At 43.3% G+C, this 23,613-nt stretch overlaps 1 protein-coding gene across 1 annotated transcript in view; it reads left to right on the forward strand.

Moving 5' to 3' along the window:
• LOC131288804 (protein patched) overlaps positions 1–10,941 on the forward strand; it is a 40,940-nt gene extending 29,999 nt beyond the window's left edge. The window contains exons 2-7 of the mRNA XM_058317979.1: positions 5,166–5,716; positions 5,788–7,708; positions 7,809–8,016; positions 8,084–8,355; positions 8,448–8,974; positions 9,032–10,941. Of these exons, the coding sequence (XP_058173962.1) occupies positions 5,166–5,716; positions 5,788–7,708; positions 7,809–8,016; positions 8,084–8,355; positions 8,448–8,974; positions 9,032–9,311 (3,759 nt within the window). The 3' untranslated portion in view covers positions 9,312–10,941. The remainder of the gene's footprint in view (positions 1–5,165; positions 5,717–5,787; positions 7,709–7,808; positions 8,017–8,083; positions 8,356–8,447; positions 8,975–9,031) is intronic.
• Positions 10,942–23,613: the final 12,672 nt, after the last annotated feature.

Raw genomic sequence — 23,613 nt, forward strand, 5'->3', positions numbered from 1 at the left:
CTTTCGAGCTCATAAAAGTGTTGTAAGCGCGCTTCAGCTTATGGCATCTCGGTGGCTGCGATTCGACGGTATCTGCGGAGTGTTCCGATGAGACTCGTAAAAAAATACATTCAAGAGCAGCGAGCATCATTATTAAAGCGGCCCCGGACAAACCCAGTTCCTTCGTTTGAATGGATCGAGCTATCGAAACTGAAAGCAAAGCAACACTCGCAAGCTATCGTATCTGCCCAACCACGCGGATGAAATGTTCGAGGTCGAGCATAAACATCTTCATAAGCAGCGATCTCCAACCCGCCGGGGAATGGGGGATCGCTGGACATCGCCTCTCTCTCTCGGGGGTGGTCGATTGACGTGGTGGAGCCTAAAGATCATCGCTCGTAAATGACGGCTCACGCTAGTGTTGGCCGCTCCGATCTTTTTACCATCTGTTGTGGGATCGGTTTCGATGTCTCCATTAGGATCGCGCCGCATCCTTCGGGAAGGTAAACGCTCGAAATGATCTTTGAAGAAAGCAACAAATCAACAAGAACGTCCGAAAAGGCACGAACGAAAAAAAGAAACCGAAAACAAAAAAGTAAGGTGAGCCGAACTGGAAACGGATTGGCAAAGATCATTTATTATCTCAGCGGGCTGCAATCTGCAACATCGATCTTTGGGCACTCCTGGTGATGGCAGTCCAGCTACGCTCTCGGAAGCCACCACCGTCGGCCGCATCGTAAAGCTGTTGCGCGGTATAGTGGAGTCGTATGCCGTTGGTAGAACGTTCCGCAGGAAAGGGCAAATCGAAGAAGCCGAACGTTTGGCATTCGGCAGACATTTTAGTGATTTACATTTTAGAGCTCTCTCACACGCGGTAGAAGAGATCCTCGGCGAAAGGCGGCGGGGCGTGTTTTTTTTTGGGTAGTTACTTCCTGGAATGGAGGAAGTCGTTAAACGGCAGTGGAAAAACAACCCGTATCCGTCTTCAGTTTCACATTACCGTGCTGTGTGAAGATTAACTTCTCTTGCCACATCCAAGTTCGCTTGTCCCTATCGCATGGAAAACATGGCATTACAAAACAGCTTCTCCGCATTCGCAGTGTATCGCAGACAACTTCAAAGGAACTGTCGCGAAGATAGCGCTGAAAGATGGCTGTCATTTTGCGTCCCATTCGAAAAAAGGGTCCCCATCTATCTCGTCGTTCCTCTGAAGTGGCCGCATTCCGGCCGGCTGCCAAAACACTCGCAGCGCGTAACGAGTGTGTGATTTACGAGGAATCTGGCGCGATTTGTTAGAGCACGGCAGCAGATGGCGGATGTTTTGCTAGCGGAGTTCTCTGAAATCGGTCGCTCCATTGACCATGGGCTGGCATATGTGGCTATTTATGTACATTGCAACGTTGCAGTGGACTGTTGGTTTTGTTTCTTTCATCTGTGTAGCAGATGTTTGCATGAGTTACCATAAAAAGTTTCATTGACCGTTCCTCATCTTGTGCTATTCCCAGTGAGCCAAGGAACTGTGAAGCACCCGTTGAATGAGTGATGACCATATTCGATTTCCTACGCACGAAAACTACCGAGAACTAACACAAATTTCAACTTCCAAACTAATTTAAAACAATAAAACTTATGAACAACAAGCACAATGACACACGAAAGGCAAGCGTTCCTTAAACACAAAGCCGGAATGCTAGCGGAATAAGCTGTCAAAGGCTCGTTAAACGGGAACTGGAACTTATCGGAAAAGGAACGGTTTGGATCGGAGGAATCCGTTTACGGGCGGAATGAACCCAGTGTTAGATCTCTGTTTGGTTCAAAGCAATGTAATATATTATACGATGGTGGCATGGTCTTACAGCTGCTGACAGGGGGAAATGTAGAGCACAGCACATTAAAATGTCGTTCGGGGGCCATAGTACAGGACAATGTTAATGAGCCGTAAGCATACGCTACATTGTGGGTAATTAATGCCCCATTAGTGGCGAGGGGAAACACCACCATTGTAGGCCTACTCTAGAGAAACCGGGACCACCTACCGGGTCATTTAATCTCTGAAGATCCGGTTTCAGAGCGAAGGGAACGAAAGGCGGTTGAACAACGTACTTGAATCGGCAATTATGTTTCAGTCTGCGTACAAATAACAACTCCATTTACCATCCATCCGTGGTTGCGATGGATTGTACTTGGTGTTAGCATTTCCTTACCTTCATTCATAGAACTTCATCCATTCTCGCGAGTTGTGAGTCTTCACTCAACACTCTGCCCTGCGCGTTGGGAGTGGAAATTGAAACGAAGAAACAGCTGAAAGGAAAGCTACAGCTCTGAAACCGGTAAATGGACGTAGGAACCGGTGGTGGTCTTGGAAGGGCACAGACGTAAGTTGTTATTTCCGGTGCCTGCAACCGGCGAACCCGTGGTGATAATCCGTGGTTTATCTCGTACCATCTTTAACCGTATTCAACTTGCAACCTTTTTTTTGGGGAGGAAATGGGGTGAGGTCCATTCATGGGAAAACCCACAAGCCAACTCGAGTCGTATTCATCTCACGTCCGATCGGTGAACCTAAACACAATGCGCCATATAGCGGACCTGGTTCTCCACCGGCATGTTTCGGCGTTGTGCCGTATCGATTCCGGGTGATCAACACAGCTCTCTATGTTTCCAAACTACCTCCTGAATAAAACGAACATATGTTCTGCGATACTTACCGTGCCGAACAGCACGTGAAGGAACACCAGCGTGTGTTAGATCATACCTGCCATATGATCGGACATTCAGGTCCTCCATTTCCCATTCACCATCATTCATGTCGATCCCTCGGCCCGACTCGGGTGGACTATTCCTTTTTCTGCCCGCGGCTATATTTTACTTACAATCCAACTCAGTCTAGTGTTTTTTGTGATGTCTCCAACCCTTCCCAACCAATAGCTATCTCTCTCCTCTAGTCACTTGCTTTCTCCCAAATGGCAACTCGTCCGTTCGACAGGCGGTCGGTCGCGCTCCTTTGACGAGGCGGGATTAATTCGATTAATCTTCCGCGTGCGTCTGTGATTGCGTAGAGTTCCATGCCGCTCCATCACGATGAACCGGTTGCGAGCCGGCCGTTACGTTTCCCATGACTTTTCCCAGCGCAAAAGCCGCACAGAGAGGCGTACGATGATTGCCGTTCGTGATTGATCGGCGGCGACGGGACGGGCATTCCACAGCGCCACGAGGAAGAGATTAAGACGTAAACATTTGTTTTAATTAAGACGTTCACAGGCGCCCTTTTCCCTTAGAGCCGGCCTTAGTTCAGAAAGCCGCTCGTGGGAGATTTGCACGAAAAACTTTGTTTTTGGTACGATGGTGAAAGGTCCCCCGGGAGGGGATTTGGGAGAGAGACCGTAATGGTGTGAAATGTGATGAAATGACGAGTGGTTCATCAAGGTTTAGTGCCAGTAATCTTGGGTTTTGGGATGTCAAATCCCGTATGAACATGGGAGTTAGCAATCCCACGAAAGTATTTGTAAATTTCACTCCTAACCATTTGCTGATGCTTTCACCTGACTTATTCGATGTTTCCAAATTGTGAGGTACATTCCAAGCATTTTAAACTATTCGAGATTTAAGAAAACAATTTTTTAAGCTCTTGATATTGAGTCTATTCAATCTAACAAAACTGGGAGAAGAAGTTTCTGGGAGATTTAATTTCTAAAACCAGCAGACGAGTCTAATGACATTTATATCCTGAATCGTAACCTGCTACCGAAACAAACGCCAGCCTGTCAATAGACCCTTCCAAAACGCTACATATCGTGAGAACCAGCAACCTCCGGTTAAATCCTATCTCGGTAAATTCGCTTCCAGAATTACGCATGCACGGATCAAACCTGTTTCTCTCTATTCGCTCGACACAGCGCCATGTTAGAAATTTAAAAAAAATTAAGGCGATTAAGGAAGCAAAAAAATCCCTGCCGACATATGTCTATTCGATTGATCTTTCATCCGTTGACGGGTTTGCAAAACCGCACGCTTCCCAGATGTTGTCCTTTTGGGAGAGGACGAATCACTGTGCTCCCAAAATTGTACCTGTTCCAGTTTCGCATTCCCTTCAATCTCGGTGTGTCTCCAAAAACTAAGCGATTCGTTGGACCCGGCTCCGGGTGGTCGCGAGCGAAATCTTTCCGTAACTCAATACCGATCAGTTTCCTTCAGTCCTCCGGGACCCTGTCGTTTTGGTTGGTTGGTTGGTTGGTTGCTTAAAGTTCCCGTCGTGAGTTCACTCGCTGGGCAACACTTCCGAATAGGTTGGAGATGAGCGTAATCGCTCCGACACGGCAGGAGGATGGACCACCGGGCACCGAGCAGTGCAGCTGTTGGGTTTGTCCTGTTGGAATTGCATGTTGGGTAACCCGATCGGGCCCCTGCCAGCTTGAACCCGGGCGGGGGGAGCTAAGGAAATGGGTGATACGACGTGGTACGATTTTCCGGCTGAGTAACCAAAAGCACGGTACGCTGCAATTCGAGACCACCACCGCCGTACAGGGGACACGGTCACGATGAAACCATTTACAGACACTCTCCAAGCCTTGGAAAGCGGAGGTCTACAGAAGTGGTTAGGAAGCCTAAAAAATGCAGCCTCTGCTTGTGTGGGACGGTGGCGCAGATGCGGTAGTTCAGATTTAACGCTCAATTAGACTTCGCATGTGTGCGAAACGAAGTCAATTAACCTACACGACCGCAGCGCCCATAAGTGTCACTCTGTGGAGAGGCAGCTTCCGTGGGAAGTGGCCTTTTTGTCCACGTCATGCGGTTTAGTAAACCACGAAATTCAAGATGAAGAAATTGATCCAATGAAACGTCACCTGGCAAGCTGGAGATTTTCTTCTATCGTGAAGAGTAAAGGGAATCGCGCTATATAGAATCTGATCGCACAAGCAATTGATACTCATACGAACAATGTCGTCGTCTTCGTAGAGAACTTCAAGTTCTTGAGGAGTGTTCTAATAAATTTTTGTTTTCAAACACACTGGGGAAGAATAATTGTATGCAATATGAGATCGTACAACCTTTTGCCATACAACAGTACATGGCAAGTTTTATAATTTATAGAATAGAATATTTATATAGCTAGAAGATAGACAGCTCCACCAACAATACTTATTACTTGTTGTTTAACCTGTTTACTTCTGTTTCTCAATCCCCAGGGCAAAGCACGGGGGAGACGGTCAGCAGTGTACATGCGATCGCTGTTCCAGTCCTATCTGTACAATCTCGGCTGTTCGATACAGAAGCACGCCGGCAAGGTGTTATTCGTGGCGATACTGGTGCTGAGCACGTTCTGCGTCGGGCTGAAGTCGGCCACGGTGCATTCGAAGGTGCACCAGCTGTGGATACAGGAGGGCGGGCCGCTCGAGCACGAGCTGGCGTACACGCAGAAATCGCTCGGCGAGATGGACTCGTCGACGCACCAGCTACTCATACAGACGCCGAAGGACATGGACGCGTCGATACTGCACGCGGACGCTCTGCTGACGCACCTGGAGGTGGTGCGGAAGGCGATATCGGTGACGGTGCACATGTACGATATTACGTGGAGCCTAAAGGATATGTGCTACTCGCCCAACATTCCCAGCTTCGACACGCACTTCATCGAGCAGATCTTCGAGAACGTCATCCCGTGCGCGATCATCACGCCGCTGGACTGCTTCTGGGAGGGTAGCAAGCTGCTTGGCCCCAAGTATCCCGTGCACATACCGTAAGTTCACTCACCCTCCCATGAATGTTAAGAGTTGTTGTCTAAGCTCACTGTTTTTGTTTACATTCCAGTGGTCAAACTAATAAGGTGCAGTGGACGTCGCTGAACCCGCAGATACTGCTGAAGGAAATCAAGGCCCAGAACTACCAGTTCCCGTTCGAGACGCTCGAGCAGTACATGAAGCGGGCGGGCATCAGCACAGGCTACACGGAGAAGCCGTGCCTCAACCCGAAGGACAAGCAGTGCCCGGACACGGCGCCGAACAAGAAGTCCGGTCAGGTGCCGGACATTGGCGCCACGCTGACCGGTGGCTGCTATGGGTTCGCCGCGAAGTATATGCACTGGCCAGAGGAGCTGGTGGTCGGAGGGGCGGTGCGCAACCGCACGCACCACCTGAAGTCGGCCAAGGCGCTGCAGAGCGTCATCCAGCTGATGGGCGAGCGAGAGCTGTACGACTACTGGAGCAACCACTACAAGGTGCACCACATTGGATGGAGCACTGAGAAGGCTTCGGAGGTGTTGCGCGCGTTCCAGCAAAAGTTCCGGGCCGAGGTGAACCGGATCACGCAGACGGAGGTGACGCCGGTGTCATACTATGGCGTGTACGCGTTCTCGTCCGCCACGCTGGATGATCTGCTCGGGAAGCACTCCAGTCCGAACCCGGTCAGCATCGGTATTGGTATCGCGGTCGTACTGGTCTACACGTCTTTCATGCGCATCCGCTGGAGGGACGCTGTGCTTGGCCAGAGCGGTGTCTGCGTTGCCGGGGTGCTGCTAATCGCGGTCACGTCCGCGGCCGGGCTGGGCTTCTGCGCGCTGCTGGGGATCGCCTTCAATGCTGCCACGACTCAGGTCATCCCGTTTCTGGCGCTCGGCTTCGGTGTGGACCACATCTACGTGCTGACGCACGCGTACGCCACCAGCGACACGAGCGAACAGACCGGCCAGGTGCTGAAGAAGGCCGGCATGAGTGTGCTGCTCACGGGCGCCTCGACGGCATGTGCGTTCTTCGCGGGCACACTCATCCCGGTGCCGGCGCTGAAGGTGTTCTGCTTCCAGTGTGCCGTGCTGATGGTGTTCAACCTGGCCGCCGCGTTGCTCGTATTCCCCGCAATGATTTCGCTTGATCTACGCCGCCGGAGGTCCGGTCGTGCCGACATCCTTTGTTGTGCCCTTCCGGCTCTTCCGAGCACCACGCATGACCTCGGCCGGTCACGGTATCACTATCATCAGCAATCGCAGCATCCTCCACAACAGCAACAGCAACAAGGACAGGGCCAATCGGCAGCTGGCGATACCGAAACGCAACGCCCCGAGGAAGACTCACTGATCGAATGTCAGACGCAGTCGTGGCTCAACTTCTCGATGTCACGGTTCGCCGCCAAACACTACGCGCCGTTCATCATGAAGAGCTCGGTCAAGGTGTTCGCCATGCTGCTGTTCTCCGGCATCCTTGGCGTGTCGATGTTTGCCTCGATGCGACTCTCCGACGGGCTGGAGCTGACCGACCTCGTGCCGCAGGACACGAACGAGTACCGGTTTCTGAGCGTGCAGGGCAAGCTGTTCGGGTTCTACAGCATGTTCGCCGTGACGCAGGGGGATTTCGAGTACCCGAACAACCAGAAGCTGCTGCACGAGTACCACGAGGCGTTCGTGCGCGTCTCGCACGTGATCAAGAACGACAACGGGGGCCTACCCGACTTCTGGCTCAGCTTGTTCCGCGACTGGTTGATCAATCTGCAGAAGGCGTTCGACAGGGACTATCGGGAGGGGCGCATCACGCAGGAGCGCTGGTACGCGAACGCCAGCAACGATGCCATCCTCGCCTACAAGCTGCTGGTGCAGACGGGCCATGTGGACAATCCGATCGACAAGAGCCTGGTGACGCAGGTACGCCTGGTAGACTCGGAAGGTGTCATCAATCCGCCGGCGTTCTACAACTACCTTTCCGCCTGGGCGTGGAACGATGTGCTGGCGTACGGTGCATCACAGGTAAGCTTATCAGGCCTATCCTTCGATAACCTTGAATCACAGAAGATAAATGTGTTTACCCAATGCTAACCTTCTCGCACGTTTGTATCGCTTTCTCCAGGGCAACTTGCGACCGGAACCGAGGGAATGGATCCACACACCGTCCGATTTTGAGCTGAAGATTGCAAAAAGCGCACCGCTAACCTACACCCAGCTGCCATTCTACCTACACGGGTTAAGCGACACGGCCGACATCAAGACGATGATCACCCAGATCCGGGAGTTGTGCACCAAGTTCGAGGCGCGTGGCTTACCAAACTATCCGCAAGGTAAGTGCGCAAAGTAATTGGCCGCCTTATAGCGTACGCTAACTAAGTTGTCTTTCGTTTCATGCAGGTATTCCATTCATTTTCTGGGAGCAGTACATGTATTTGCGTACGAACCTGCTGCATGCCGAGTTCGGCGCCATGTTTGGGGCGGCCATGTTCACCTTCATGTTGCTGTTGTCGCTTTGGGGCACGCTGTTGGTTCTGTTCAACGTACTGACGCTGCAGATTCAGCTGCTCGGCGTTATGGTGCTGCTTGGAATCAAACTGTCCGCCATCCCGGCCGTCATGCTGATCGCCAGCGTGGGGTTGGGCGTCGGTTACAGTGCAAATGTGGCCTTGGTAAGTGCTCCTTTAATGTTTGTGTCGGCAAGACGACCTTGTATTCAATTTAACTAACAATCGCCCGCTTTGTTTCCGCTTTTGATCACCAGGGTTTCATCACTTCGATCGGAAATCGCGATCGTCGGGTGAGGCTGGCGCTGGAGCAATCGTTCGCACCGACCGTCCACTGCGTGATGACGTCCGTGCTGTCCGTCTCCATGCTGTACACCTCCTCGTTTGAGTTCGTCGTGCGCCACTTCCTTTGGCTGCTCCTGTCGGCCATCGTGATCGGAGCCGTCAATGGTCTGTTTTTCTTTCCGATCCTGCTCAGCCTGATCGGCCCGGGAGCGGAGGTGATCCCACTGCAGCACGCGAACCGCATCTCGACGCCGTCGCCACCACCGAAGCGCATCAACAAGCTGTCCTCGGGCAAGCCGATCATCCTGAACAACCGACGGTCGTCGTGTTCGCGGAGCTGCACCAAACCGCACCATCACCACAAGCACAACAACGTCAACCTGAACAACGAACCGTCGCTGACGACGATCACCGAGGAGCCGCAGTCGTGGAAGAGTTCCGCCTCGTCCATTCCGTCGATCCATGAGAAGGCGAACGTCGCGTCGGCCACCGCCGCCACGTCCGCCAGCCATCTCGGTGGTGGTAGCAACGTGGCCGGCGTTGGAGGGGTTTACAGCCATCCGCACGCGCACCACTACCATCACCATCATCACCAGCAGGCGCCGGAACTGCAGAGCATCGTGCTGCAGCCGGAGGTGACGGTGGAAACGCACCATCACGGGGGTGAACACCAAAACACCAAAGTGACGGCCACGGCCAACATCAAGGTGGAGCTGGTGACGCCGGGACGCGCCACTCGGATGATGCACACGACCGCCAGCAGCACCAGCAGCAGCAACAACAGCTCGTCCAGCAGCAGCAGCGGCAATGGAAGCACTGGAAGCAGCAGCAGCTAACCCTCCCTCCGAAGCAGTATTTCGTCCCGAGCGGACGAGAACCTACCAATACCTAGACAATTCCACCATCCAACCCGGAGGATCGAGTCAATCACAAACCCATTAAACCATCAACCGAGTGGCAGTGGCGTGTACATAGAAGCTATTTGTTAGATTCGTTATTTATTTTCCTTCCCACACATCCGATCGATTGCGACGACTCCTTACCCTGTTCATAGGTTAACGCTAGCTGGCGAGAGGTTAGAAATCAAAGAAAGTGTAGCAGTGTGTGCGTAGTTAATAGACCGAAAAAACCGAGCAGAGTGACAGAAAGTATTACATTACACATGACTCTTGTGCATGCTGTAAGACGATAGGCATATCTTGTAGGCTCGGCAGAGGTGTTCAATAGGATGCCGTGACGCGTAGCGATTAGTAGCACTAGAGTTACCCCTCCCGTGTTTCGCCAGGGTAGCAACTGCGTTGGACTGATTGTAGTAGCTTTCGTTTTGTCTATTGTAAGTATTCATCATCGTAGGATAATGTGTGAAGACCTCAACCTGTATATTTGGGGGAAACTATCACGAACACGACAGAAAACGACATTAGTGCGTGTTGATCGAGAAAGATGGACGAAAGATAGAGAACACATTTTCAGGGGCTATGTAGATATAGGAGACGTTGTTTAGTTTTCGTTCTTAACTTGTGTCCAATGTGGGCCCGAGTCCAGCAGAGTCAGCATAAAACCCAACAGTACTTAATTGCAATTGCGTACTAGACAAACACGAATAGAACTTCACCTCGGCGGATCACGTTCGGTTGAAGAGAGAAAAGAGCAAAGAGGAGTAACAAATAACAACGATAACAGTGTAAATGATAGTTTGTAATAAACATTATTCAAAGGAAGGTGAAAACCGTCGGATTGCGGAGATGTCGCACCATCGGACGCATCGTCAAGCAGACACAAAACATGTATACCGAAAAGTATCAAAGACACAAACCAAACCGATTTTAACAAACAAAACGAACGAGGAACAATGTTGCGAGAGGAAACCGGATAATAAAGTCTCCGTTCAGCTGAGTTGAGGATCGAAGAAGAAGTTCTAAACCAACGAAACACAGCGCACCCCCGTGCGTGTAAATATAATTTGAAAAATAATAACAAAAAACAACTTTATCTACTTACGAAAATTCCCACCTGGTCGAAGTAAAAAAACAAGCGATCCACTAGTTTAGGGATAGGAAACACAAGCATACGTGAGGGTATTGGACGAGCACAGCGAAAACCTTCTTTTGTACGGCAGTCATTATAAATTCGATTAATAAATTGGAAATTCGATTGAAATTAAAATTAGGGTTACCAGAGAAGGGTTATCTACAATTTCAGCGGGTTTCTCACCGACAAGGGTGGAGAGTTTTTCGACACACTATATTCTGAATTCAGTTCCTCGGCGTAAGTAGTTTTTAGCGTAGGAAGCGAACGTCTCTTCGAGCTGTAGGTTTTATAATGTAGATGCTAGCGAGGAACAGGTGTATTGTAAAGAGTATATTTATTTATTTTGCAGTAAAGTGGTGTCTTTATTAGGTTCGGCTCCTCCTTAGGTGGCGATCGCAGTGGTTTCGAATGTTGAAGCAGAGAAATAATAAAAGATTCGTCAGATGCTTCAGTGTATGAAATATGTGTGTATTTGTTTTTGTTTCGAAATGAAATACCAGTATTTTGTAGGAATTTATCGACATTTCCAAGGCTTTCTACAACTTTAGCGGTAAAAAGAAAAGATCTACAATAGACATATTACATCAAAGGAATACGAAGGCCAGAAAGAGAGATAAGTGTATGGGGTATTCGGTTTAGGGTACCTGCTCGCAATCTGCGCTACTGTTACGAAAAATCAAAATCCCTAGCATTTTACACAAAACTGCCTCCGAACAAACTCTATAAAACTAGTCGCGCCGACTGCTGTGATAACTGGGTCATGCCGACTGCTGTACGTGTTCTCGGGGGAGTACATCGAAACGCAGATACTGGCCCAGATCAATCCGGATGATTCGGGGCAGATCGAGCAGATATGATACCACTCGTATCACTATATACACCTTATATATAGTCATGAACGTATCTTTTAAACGTTTACTGGAGCTTATTCCATAACGCCGCGTCTGTCTATGATGCTCTACACTCCTTCAACCTCATTACCACCTTCCCTTTCCCTACCTGCTGTCCTCGGCTGAACCCTAATCAGGTCATGTTGGAATCTGACTTCTCAGACTAGTATTCCTTATGTTTGGAGATGACCTAAAAATTTTCAGCCCTACATCCTCTGTAACTGATTGTTTTGCCTTCCAACTCCTTATTGATGAGTTTTCCATTTGGTGCTCTTCAAACGGATCATCCCTGTCCCTATCTACGTGTTCTACGATCGATCCTTGTGCTGATCTGGCCGTCCTCTGCAGCACGAGTACAAACTTAGTAATGAGCCTATAACCAGAGTGTCGATTTGCTTTCTTCCGCCGTGCATCATGACAAAGTGATAAGTTAGGTCTACCATACTCTAGGACTCCAATGTGTCTCAGAACCCTTTACTGCACCCTGGTCCGGTCTTTTCTAGAGTTCGCTTGCGTCATTTGGACCCCGTCCTCGCCTTCTATCATTGCAAGGTTTGAAAGGGTCCAGTGAGCATCCCGTTGCCCTCCTACGTTGCCCGATGTCAGGTTCTGAACCTCGAGCCACTGGAACAGAGGTGACGGACAGTGGCGGATTTACACCCTAAGTGGTAGAATGAACGGGGTCTCCACGTAATACCTTAAAAAATGATAAATTTCGTCTTGTTTATATGCTTTTAAAAAAAAATCATCGTCATCATCATCTTCTAATAAGGTCCGTTTGACTTAAAATGCTCTCAATTTACAGTCCACCAGTAGAAGTCTGCTTTGTTGTTTTAAATTGTTTTCGTCATCGCTGTTAAAATTGATAAAAAGATTTAATTATTTGAGAGCGATTTAAAAAACCATATTGCGATTTGGGACACATGAAAAACACCTGTGAACAGTAATCTACATCTACAAGCTACAGGTGGGCCAAAATAGAAGCAAAGCGGGCCAAAATAGCGACAAAAAGTGTGTTCGTAAATTGATAATTTTTCAGTAAAAACATCAAATAAACTAAAAAATATGAATTTTAATGTATGCTTATATAGCTACTCTACATTATCATACCCAGTTTATCGTAATATGATCGGTACAATTAATGCAACGATTTATTTTGTGGTGACCCTTCCCTAAGTGGGCCAAAATGAGTACTTTTACCCTAGTTTTCAATAGTGTGTGGCGCACAGCAGCACCATCTAGGTGTCAACGAGTCCATCGTGGGACCCAGTACGCCGGGGAACGGAACGGAGTCGAGCAAGTCCGGAACTCGCGATCGTCTTTATAAGGCCGGTCGAGCAGGACATCTCTTCTAGTGATGAGAAAACTCCAAAATTTCAGGAGCAGATCAGATCATTTGCTCTCAGTCAAAGATCGGATCAGATCAGAAGAGCATAATCGTACTCCAATGCCATGCCGCTACGGGTAATGGCGTCACTAGGATCATAATGGAGCAGATCAGATCACATCGCCATAGGCCCGCCGGCAAAGAGCATATTGGATCAGATCAGAACACATTGCCTTACCGCTACGGGTAATGGCGTCACTAGGATCATAATGGAGCAGATCAGATCACATTGCCATAGGTCTACAGGTAAAGAGCATATTGGATCAGATCAGAACACATCGCCATAGCGCTACGGGTAATGGCGTCACTAGGATCATAATGGAGCATTTGCTCTCATATTTTCGGATCAGATCAGATCATATAATCAAGAGAGCAGATCGGATCATAAGAAGCTATTCCTTCTTCTCATCACTAATCTCTTCTCTTCTTCGTTCATAGAGATGAATGTCGCCGTTAAGGCGCAAAATCTCTTAAATAAAAAAAAAAAAAAAAAAAAAAATTCTTCGTTCATAGAAACGAAAGAGGCCACCAAGGCTCAAAGTTTCTAAAAAACGTATAAACAACAACAACATCTTCTTCGTTCCAAGAGGCGAATGTAGCCGAAAGGCTCAAAGCCTCTATACAAATTAACCAACAACAACAACTTCTTCGTTCCCAGCCAGTAGTACCGACACACGCTCGCGTACCCATCGGCCCGCGTTTTAGAATCAAGAAACTATTGTAAAAAACGACACACGCGATCGAATAAAAAGTTTAGCTCTTTTACCCCGAAACAGCTAAAAGTGCTTTTGCATACATATCGCTGGGGACTTCAATTAAAGGGAGACATCTTGCGCGTGAAGATCAGGCACTGGTCGAACAGAGAGAGGGTAAGATTATGTCGTACTTTTTTATCCCGCAATTCGTATTTGTATTTGAACCCACTTACCGCTCGGCAATTGTCAACACAATATACCTTCGGTAGTAAGACCTAGAAATTGTAACGAGGATGGCATGGAACCTTCCAAGGGGCGGTACGTGAGCAAGGGACTGCCGACGGGCCAGGTACCTGGCCTAAAAAACCTAGTACCAACATAATTTCACATGCACTCCGTGAAAAGCTTGCTCAAAGCGGTAACTTATTACTGGATGATTAGTTTGACTAAGTAGATAATTTTTAATTTTATTGCTTCAAGTAGAAACAAAACTTCAACGTCATCAAGGTACACCGGTAAATAAGACACTGGAGAACTACTTTACAAAGATATTTACTCTGCCTGTTTAAAGCACAGGAACCAATAGGAGGGTTGATAAACTAGAACCACACTTTGCCGTCCTGATCGAGGATAAGAAACATTGGCATTTTGATTTAACAATTTTGAATCTTGAAGCGATTTAGGAAAATCCCGTCAAACTTACCACAAGTCCAGAAACGCACCTTTCGGAAATTTTAATCAAATACTATCAAGCATGTTGTTTATTTGAGTTAGTACATAATTGCAAGTTTCTCTCTCAATTTTTTGTCCTTACATTAGCAACGCTTTCGTATATGTTTAACAATGATAAAGTTTTTTCTCTTTCTTTTTCACGTTTGTATTATTTAATTCTTTATCAAATTTACCATTTTTCTATTTAAAAATTAACAAATCGATTGAATTTAAGACATCTGACTTTGCGATCGCATGTATACGTCTCGACTGATTTAACAAATTCGTTAAGATAATTCACATCGTTTGGGCTTCTTGTTGATTCTACATCGATTCATCCTTTTAAAATTTGATTTAATTTTGACGTAAATTTTATGTTTTGCGTCTAAAGTGGAATAAAGCTTCCAATCTGATAAAAACCGATCGATAACCATCCTTGGTAGTTTAGATTCACTCAAATGTTTTGAGAACATCAAAGCCCATTCTTCAACTGAAACAGAATTATTTGAGGGCAACTCCTTTCGTATAATATAGTCAGCAACGCGAACATTATTCAACAAAGCATAATAAAACACATTATGCTTTCTGGAATCCAATTGACCAAAACAGTCCAAAGGATCCTTCTCCATCAAGTAATTGAATATTTCCAGTTTGTTTGAAGCATTTTCACTTTTCCACACACAGTAGAAGAAAGCGTTCCAGTTGTTTTCTTTTTCATTGATTTCTTTTGCATCGAAACTAAATTGTTTAGTGAGACATTTCGCTAAAATTACCCAACCCTCAATGCAAGCGATATGAAGAAGATCCCGACCCGTTTCATTGTTTTTCCAGTCCAGTTCTCCAGTTATTTTCAAGTAATCGCAAATGATCTTTACCGACATTTCATCAACTAAATTATTTTGCTCAAATTGAAGAATCTTTCCGTAGCTATTGATGATAGATTTTTCTAGCTTGTCCATCAACACAGGGACTCGTTTTTCGATAGGAAGATGTTCCTGCAATGTACACTCTCGTTTGAAAATATTCTTACTAATATCATCATTATTTTTCGTCGCATACCAAAAGACGCTGGTTCCCTCCGAATCCAGTTGGCCGAAACAGTCGAAAGGGTATTTCTCCATCAAATAATTGAATATTTCCAGTTTGTTTGAAGCATTTTCAAAGTTGCACACGCAATAAAAGAATGCGTTCCAGTTGTTTTCTTTTTCATTGATTTCCTTCGAATCAAAACTATAATGTTCAATGAGACATTTCGCTAAAATTAACCAACCGTCAATGCAAGCGATATGCAGAAGATTCCTGCCGACTTGTTCGTCTCTGTAGTTCAGTTCTCCATTTTTTTTCAAGTATTCGCAAATGATCTTTACCGACTTTTCATCAACCAACTTATTTTGCTCGAATTTGAGAATCTTTTCGTAGTTATTGAGGTCAGAATTTTTCAACTTATACATCAACACAGGGATTCGCTTTTCGATAGGAAGATGTTCCTGCAATTTACACTCTCGTTCGAAAATATCCTTACCGATTTCATCATTATTTTTCGTCGCATACCAAAAGACGCTGGTTCCCTTCGAATCCAGTTGGCCGAAACAGTCGAAAGGATATTTCTCCATTAAATAGGTGAATATTTCCAGTTTTTTTGCGGCATTTTCAAAGTTGCACACGCAGTAAAAGAATGCGTTCCAGTTATCGTCTTTTTCATTAATTTCCTTCGCATCGAAACCGTAATGTTCAATGAGACATTTCGCTAAAATTAACCAACCGTCAATACAAGCGATATGAAGAAGATCCCGACCCGTTTCAATGTTTTTCCAGTTCAGTTCTCCAGTTGTTTTTAAGTATTCGCAAATGATCTTTACCGACTTTTCATCAACCAAATGATTTTGCTCAAATTTGTCAATCTTGCCGTAGGTATCGAGGACAGAATGTTTCAACTTGTCCATCAACACAGGGACTCGCTTTTCGATAGGAAGATGTTTCTTCAATCTACACTCTCGTTTGAAAATATCCTTACTAATTTCATCATTATTTTTCGACGCATACCAAAAGACGCTATCTCCTTCCGAATCCAAATGACCGAAGCAGTCGAAAGGATCTTTCTCCATCAAATAAGTGAATATTTCCAGTTGGTTTGAAGCATTTTCTCTTTTCCACACGCAGTAAAAGAAAGCGTTCCAGTTCTCGTCTCTTTCATTGATTTTCTTCGCATCGAAACTATAATGTTCAATGAGACATTTCGCTAAAATTACCCAACCGTCAATGCAAGCGATATGCAGAAGATTCCTGCCGTCTTGTTCATCTCTGTAGTTCAGTTCTCCAGTTGTTTTCAAGTATTCGCAAATGATCTTTACCGACTTTTCATCAACCAAATTATTTTGCTCGAATTTGAGAATCTTCTCGTAGTTATTGAGGTCAGAATTTTTCAATTTATACATCAACACAGGGATTCGCTCTTCGATAGGAAGATGTTCCTGCAATTTACACTCTCGTTCGAACATATCCTTACCGATTTCATTATTATTAACCGTAGCATACCAAAAGACGCTCTTCCCCTCCAAATCCAGTTCACCAAAGCAGTCGAAAGGGTATTTCTCCATCAAATAGGTGAATATTTCCAGTTTGTTTGAAACATTTCGACTGTTGCACACGCAGTAGAAGAAAGCGTTCCAGTTGTTTTCTCTATCATTGATTTCCTTCGCATCGAAACCGTAATGTTCAATGAGACATTTCGTCAAAATTACCCAACCCTCCATGCAAGCGATATACAGAAGATTCCTGTCCGTTTTCACGTCTCTGTAGTTCAGTTCTCCAGTTGTTTTCAAGTAATCGCAAATGATCTTTACCGACTCTTCGTCAACCAAATTATTTTGCTCGAATTCAAGAATCTTGCCGTAGCTTTTGAGGGAAGAATGTTTTAACTTGTCCATCAAAACAGGGATTCGCTTTTCAATAGGAAGATATTCCTGCAATTTACACTCTCGTTTGAAAATATCGTTACCTATTTCTTCATTATAAGCCATCGCATGCCAAAACACGCTCTTTCCTTCCGAATCCAGTTGACCGAAACAGTCGAAAGGATCTTTCTCCATCAAATAATTGAATATTTCCAGTTTGTTTGCAGCATTTTCAAAGTTGCCCACGCAGTAAAAGAATGCGTTCCAGTTCTCGTCTTTTTCATTGATTTCCTTCGCATCGAAACCGTAATGTTCAATGAGACATTACGCCAAAGCTAACCAACCCCCCATGCAAGCGATATGCAGAAGATTCGAGCCCTTTTGTTCGTCTCTGTAGTTCAGTTCTCCTGTTGTTTTCAAGTATTCGCAAATGATCTTTACCGACTTTTCATCAAGCAAATGATTCTCTGTTAAATATTCCCAAATCTTTTCTATGGAAATTTCTGACTTTTGTAACATGTCAAACAAAGCAAAAGCTCGCTGTTCCTTTGGAAAATGCCGTAGTTTGTCTAGATCTGATTTCAATAACGTTGTTGTAAGGTTTTTGTAAAACTTATGTAAATAATAAAACAAATTTTTCATGTTTAAATCACGGTGCTCGAAGCAATCGATAGGATCCTTTTCCATCATGTACAAAAAAAAACGTTCTCGGTTTTCCCTGAAACAATATTTGTACTCTGATACACAATAGAAGAATGCGTTCCAATCTTTTTCTTTTTCATTGATTTCTTTAACATCAAACCCATAATTTTCAATGAGACACTTCCCCAAAACAAACCAACCTTCCATAATGGCAATGTGTAAAAGATTCCTACCCTTTTCATCGTGGTATTGAAGCTCCCCGATTGCTTCTAGATTGTCAGAAATCAATTTACAATTCGTTTCAAAATAAAAATGTGGTTTAGGAAGATATCCTAACATTTGGTTTGAATCAAATTTTAAATGGAGATCTTGAATATATTCTAACATGCCCTTTGCATTAAAACCTGATGTTTTGAGGACCTTAATCAAATCACTAATCTGATCAGATCTGAAATCTTTTAACCTCTTCTTAAATTTCCGCTGGAGGATGTAATCAGAAATGTTAGGATTATTCTTGACAGCATAATAAAAAACACTTTTTTCATTCAAATCCAGATGCTCGAAACAATCGATAGGATCCTTATCCATTATATGCCGGAAGAAATTTAATGTTTTGGCAGTAAATTCAGAAAAACATACTGACACGCAATAGAAAAATGCGTTCCAATTGTTTTCTTTATTATTGATTTCCTTAACATTAAAACCGTAATATGCAATGAGACATTTCCCCAAATCAAACCAACCTTCCGTAATGGCGATATGTAAAAGATTCCTACCATTTTCATCGTGGTATCGAAGTTCCTCGATTGATTCCAGAGTGTCACAAATCAATTTACATTTCTTTTCATCATCTAAAAGTGGTTCTTGAATATATTCTAACATGCCCTTTGCATTAAAACCTGATGTTTTGAGGACCTTAATCAAATTAGTAATCTGATCGGAACTGAAATCTTGCAACCTCTTCTCAAATTTCCTCTGGAGGATATAATCAGAAATGTTAGGATTATTCTTGACAGCATAATAAAAAACACTTTTTTCATTCAAATCCAGATGCTCGAAACAATCGATAGGATCCTTATCCATTATATACCGGAAGAAATTTAATGTTTTGTCAGCAAATTCAGAAAAACATACTGACACGCAATAGAAAAATGCGTTCCAATTGTTTTCTTTATTATTGATTTCCTTAACATTAAAACCGTAATATGCAATGAGACATTTCCCCAAATCAAACCAACCTTCCGTAATGGCGATATGTAAAAGATTCCTACCATTTTCATCGTGGTATCGAAGTTCCTCGATTGATTCCAGAGTGTCACAAATCAATTTACATTTCTTTTCATCATCTAAAAGTGGATCTTGAATATATTCTAACATGCCCTTGGCATTAAAACCTGATGTTTTGAGGACCTTAATCGAGTCAGTAATCTGATCGGAACTGAAATCTTGCAACCTCTTCTCAAATTTCCTCTGGAGGATATAATCAGAAATGTTAGGATTATTCTTGACAGCATAATAAAAAACACTTTTTTCATTCAAATCCAGATGCTCGAAACAATCGATAGGATCCTTATCCATTATATGCCGGAAGAAATTTAATGTTTTGTCAGCAAATTCAGAAAAACATACTGACACGCAATAGAAAAATGCGTTCCAATTGTTTTCATTTTCATTTATTTCCTTGACATCAAAACCATAATCTGCAATGAGACATATCCCCAAAAAACACCAACCTTCCGTAATGGCGATATGTAAAAGATTCCTACCATTTTCATCGTGGTATTGAAGTTCCTCAATTGATTTCATACTGTCACAAATCAATTTACATTTCGTTTCATCAGTCAAATGTAGTTCTTGAAGGTATTCTAACATGTCTTTTGCATTGAAGCCTGATGCTTTGAGTAGTTTTTTCAAATCAACGATCTGATCTGAGTTCAAACGCTCCAACTGCTTCTCAAATTTTCTTTGAATGATGTAATCAGAAATCCTCCAGTTGTTCTTAGCTGCATAATAAAAAACACTCCTTCTATTCGTATCCAGTTGATTAAAACAATCCACAGGATCTTTATCTAGCATATGATCGAAGATATTTTCTCTGTTAGCATCATCCCTTCCGCAAATTGATGCGCAGTAGAAGAAAGCGTTCCAATTGTTTTCTCTCATATTTATTTTCGTCGGTTGGAAACCGTAATGTTCCATGAGACATTTTACCAAATTTAAATCACCGTGAACTACCGCAAATTGTAACAAATTTCTACCTTTTTCATCAGTGTCATTAAGATCTATCTTGTCGAGAAGAAAATGGTAGGAGTTTAGGCAACACCACTTAATTTTACAGTTTATGCAAATTTGCCTAACAAAACGATTGTCTAGATTTGTTTTTGATTTGTGCAATATGTAATCCACTGCTGATGCATTATCAAGATGCAATGCTCGTGCAATTAAAAGCTCTGTACCACTATCAACACCAGTATCGTCTCTGATTTCAAACTTTGTAGGAAAATTTTCCATAAGATCTTGTGGCGATGAAAATCCTCTTTTCCAATTCTTAGATTGAAGTGGAGTGTCTTCGCCACAAGTGATGTTATGGCTAGTACAATATTCGTGGTAAAGAGATTTGAATTTCGGTTCATCATTTTGCAAGTATGTAAGCAATTCCCACAACTCCCGCTCAAAATTGTCTTTTATCACATTCAAATACTGTGGATGTTCTGTGATCAAATACTGAAGAACATTAATCGAATGACATTTCAATGCTAACATGAAGTATTGCTTAGGTCGTTTGAGTTGAAAATCATCTGAATTTTCAATGATAATTTTGGACATCACAGAATCAACCATGATGCAAAACTCTAAGATTGGTATTCTACTGGAGAAGTCTTCAATAATTTTTCTTATGCGTTGATTTAGTTTTGTCAAGAACTTGCCACTCATTTCAACTCCGCGAAAAGCCTTAATCGGTATAATTAAATTAAGTACTTTATTTGAACCTAAATACTTCACTAAGTTCGTGAAAAACGTTTCAAAGTTTGGTGTGTAGTTTCTCTTTGTGAAGAATTCAATGATTAACACGTCTACGACCATCACGAAATATGTTGATTTAGAAAATTTAAATAACATTTCAGGAGTATCGATGGAAGCTCCTTTGTTTAATAATGTCAATACGCAGAGCCATTCTGGACCGTCATAGCTGAACAAGGTGTTCCTATTGGAACGAGGAATTATTTGGTTAGCGCATAATAGCCTAATCTTCCTACATTGTTCGAAATACGCGTCTTGTAAATTCGCGTTTTTATCATTTCTGAGCATAGTTTCCCTGTTGGAAGATTGAATTATGATGTCAGCGCAATATGCATAATCCAATGGAAACCATCCGAAATATGTGTCTTGTATATTCGCGTTATTTTCATCAATCCAATGCAATAAGAATTCAACCATTTTTTTATGGCTCTCAGATGGAGGAAGTAAAAATGACAAATGCAATGGAGTTCTTCCCCAATCGTCCCTTGCAGTAATTAAGTTGGGGTTTTTAGTTAGAATTCTCTCCATTTTACCTTGCGAGCCATCAAGAATGACCATATGAAGTGGACTTTTCCGACAAATCATTCTGTCTAAAAATTGTCTTATTTCTATTCTGCGGTTGGTCTCATAAAATTCACGTTTCAGGAAGTCTTTAACACCGTTCATTTTTTGATTCGAATAAAACCAAAAAGCAGAAAAATAATCTGCAAACAACCTGTGATTGAAGATTGGTGTGTTATTTACAATTCCATCGATAAGAACAAATTTTTCCGAACCGTTCTTAACATTTTCCATGTACCGAAGTGCAGTGGTTCGCGTTTCATTTTTCAATAATTTCTCTATATCATCTTCGGACATAATTGTGTACAAAGCCAAGAGTGAGTGGGTTTCTTTTACCTTTTCTAGTTTTTGTTTTGCATAATGCATTGCCTCGATCGTTTTAGAAATAGCAATAGTTAAACCGGTTTTCTCATTGTTCACGATGTCAAGCTTCTTTTTAACAAAACTTTCCACCATGCTGAGAGGTTCAAAACAATTCTCACAATCTTTTATGATTTGTTTGGAAATTGTTTCTTCTTTTACACTTATAAACGTTTTCACCATAGGCATCAACAGCTCTATTCCCATCGATAAAAACAGAGGGATTTCCATAAGATCTCCCAGGATCTCTCTTAAAATAGCAAAAACAACACGACATGTGCTTGCTTGTTTTGTATCGTCTGATGATTTGTAGCTGTCAAAGTGCTTTAAAAGATAGCGACCAATAAAAGAATATTGATCTCCTTGGTCGAATTCCAATAAACGATAGCATGCGCAATTCTTCAATGAGGTTTCTACTTCGTTTCTCAAACCATACGGACGACTAGAGAGGAACAACTTGCGAATACCGTCAAAGGTTTTAAGCATGGATAATAATCTAAGCACCACCGTCACGTAATGCGGCGCGATTTCGTCAAATCCATCCATCAAAATGACGATTTGTTTGCTGTTGAATTTATGTTCAAATATTCTAAGCAGAATTAATTCCTCAGAAGATATGGTATCCACTTTGTGTCTATCCAGCTTCAAACGACCGTTTGAAAAAATCAGTGCTTCCGCAATAGCCTGAGCATTATTGGATTTTTCATTTGAATCAATTCGAAACATGTTATCGACAAACCAAGCTAAATAGACAAGTTGAAAAAGAAATCTGATCGTGATCAGTTCATCCATAGTTTCACATTCACCCCTTTTTTTAAATTGATCGAATATCACGCAATATTCGTTTAGATTGAACTTAATAATCCACGAAGACGGACTCTTATCCTTCAGATATGAAGCTAACCAAGTCAGGTAATATGATTTCCCCGATCCGGCTTCGTTGAAAATAACATGTACTTTAGGATCGGTTTTATTTAATTGTAATTGGTCCTGGGTGTTTCCGTCAACACCGGGTGGGTGTGTGAATTCACTGTTTCCATGTAATAGAATGCTGTTAAACCTTTTGTTGTTATAATTCAAAAATGTTATGTAACTGATTTTATTCTCAGCTTCACTACCAGGAAATAGTTTGGTGAGGGTTGTACCTTGTTTTCTAGCAGACCAAAAGCTTCGAGTCGAAGATTCCCGTAATTCTTTTCTATTACAATGCTGCCATCTTCTTTGAATGAACACATCTTCAATTTTTTCATAGCTTGCCTTCAATTTGTTATATTCAACTCGTGGTTCACTGAAAAGTTGTACGATATCGAAAACAAAATCAAGATTATCTTCATCGAGGATAAGCTCACTGATTGATGTTTCGGTTCCAAAGAAATTTATGATCTTGGTTTGATTGATTACTTGTTCTCTACTGTTGTCTGTCAGATCTCGGACAAGAAGATCCTTTTCATTCTCTGTAGCATTATAAGTTTGATCAATTAGTATAATCTTTTTGATAGTTTTTGTTCGTATGCCTTCAACCCGCCCTTCTATATATCCTTTAATATTGTGCCAACTTTTGCATTCAATCACTAAAATAAGTGGGCTTTCCATTGTAGCAAAGGCATCCATTATTTGTTTTCTCCGTGATTCAAACTCTGTATCTCTAAAGAATAAAAAATCCACTTTGGAAGAGACAGACTTTATGATTTGAGGTACAACCCACGAAAGGGTGTTGTATCGATCAATATTCACGATGAATTCCTCATTTCCATTATGATATACTTTTTCAACCATCGAATGCATATGTTTATATAATTTCAATTGTTCCAAGGCTTCTCGTTTGCATTGAAATCCCAGATTGATTAATTTGGTACAATTAGAGTTTGATAAGCCCTTTAACTGTAAAAAATTTAACGATGAATCAATGTACAAAAACAACTCATTTATATCCCGTCTTTCAATAG

The sequence above is a fragment of the Anopheles ziemanni genome, chromosome 3 (assembly GCF_943734765.1).
Source record: "Anopheles ziemanni chromosome 3, idAnoZiCoDA_A2_x.2, whole genome shotgun sequence".
In the NCBI taxonomy this organism is placed as follows: domain Eukaryota; kingdom Metazoa; phylum Arthropoda; class Insecta; order Diptera; family Culicidae; genus Anopheles; species Anopheles ziemanni.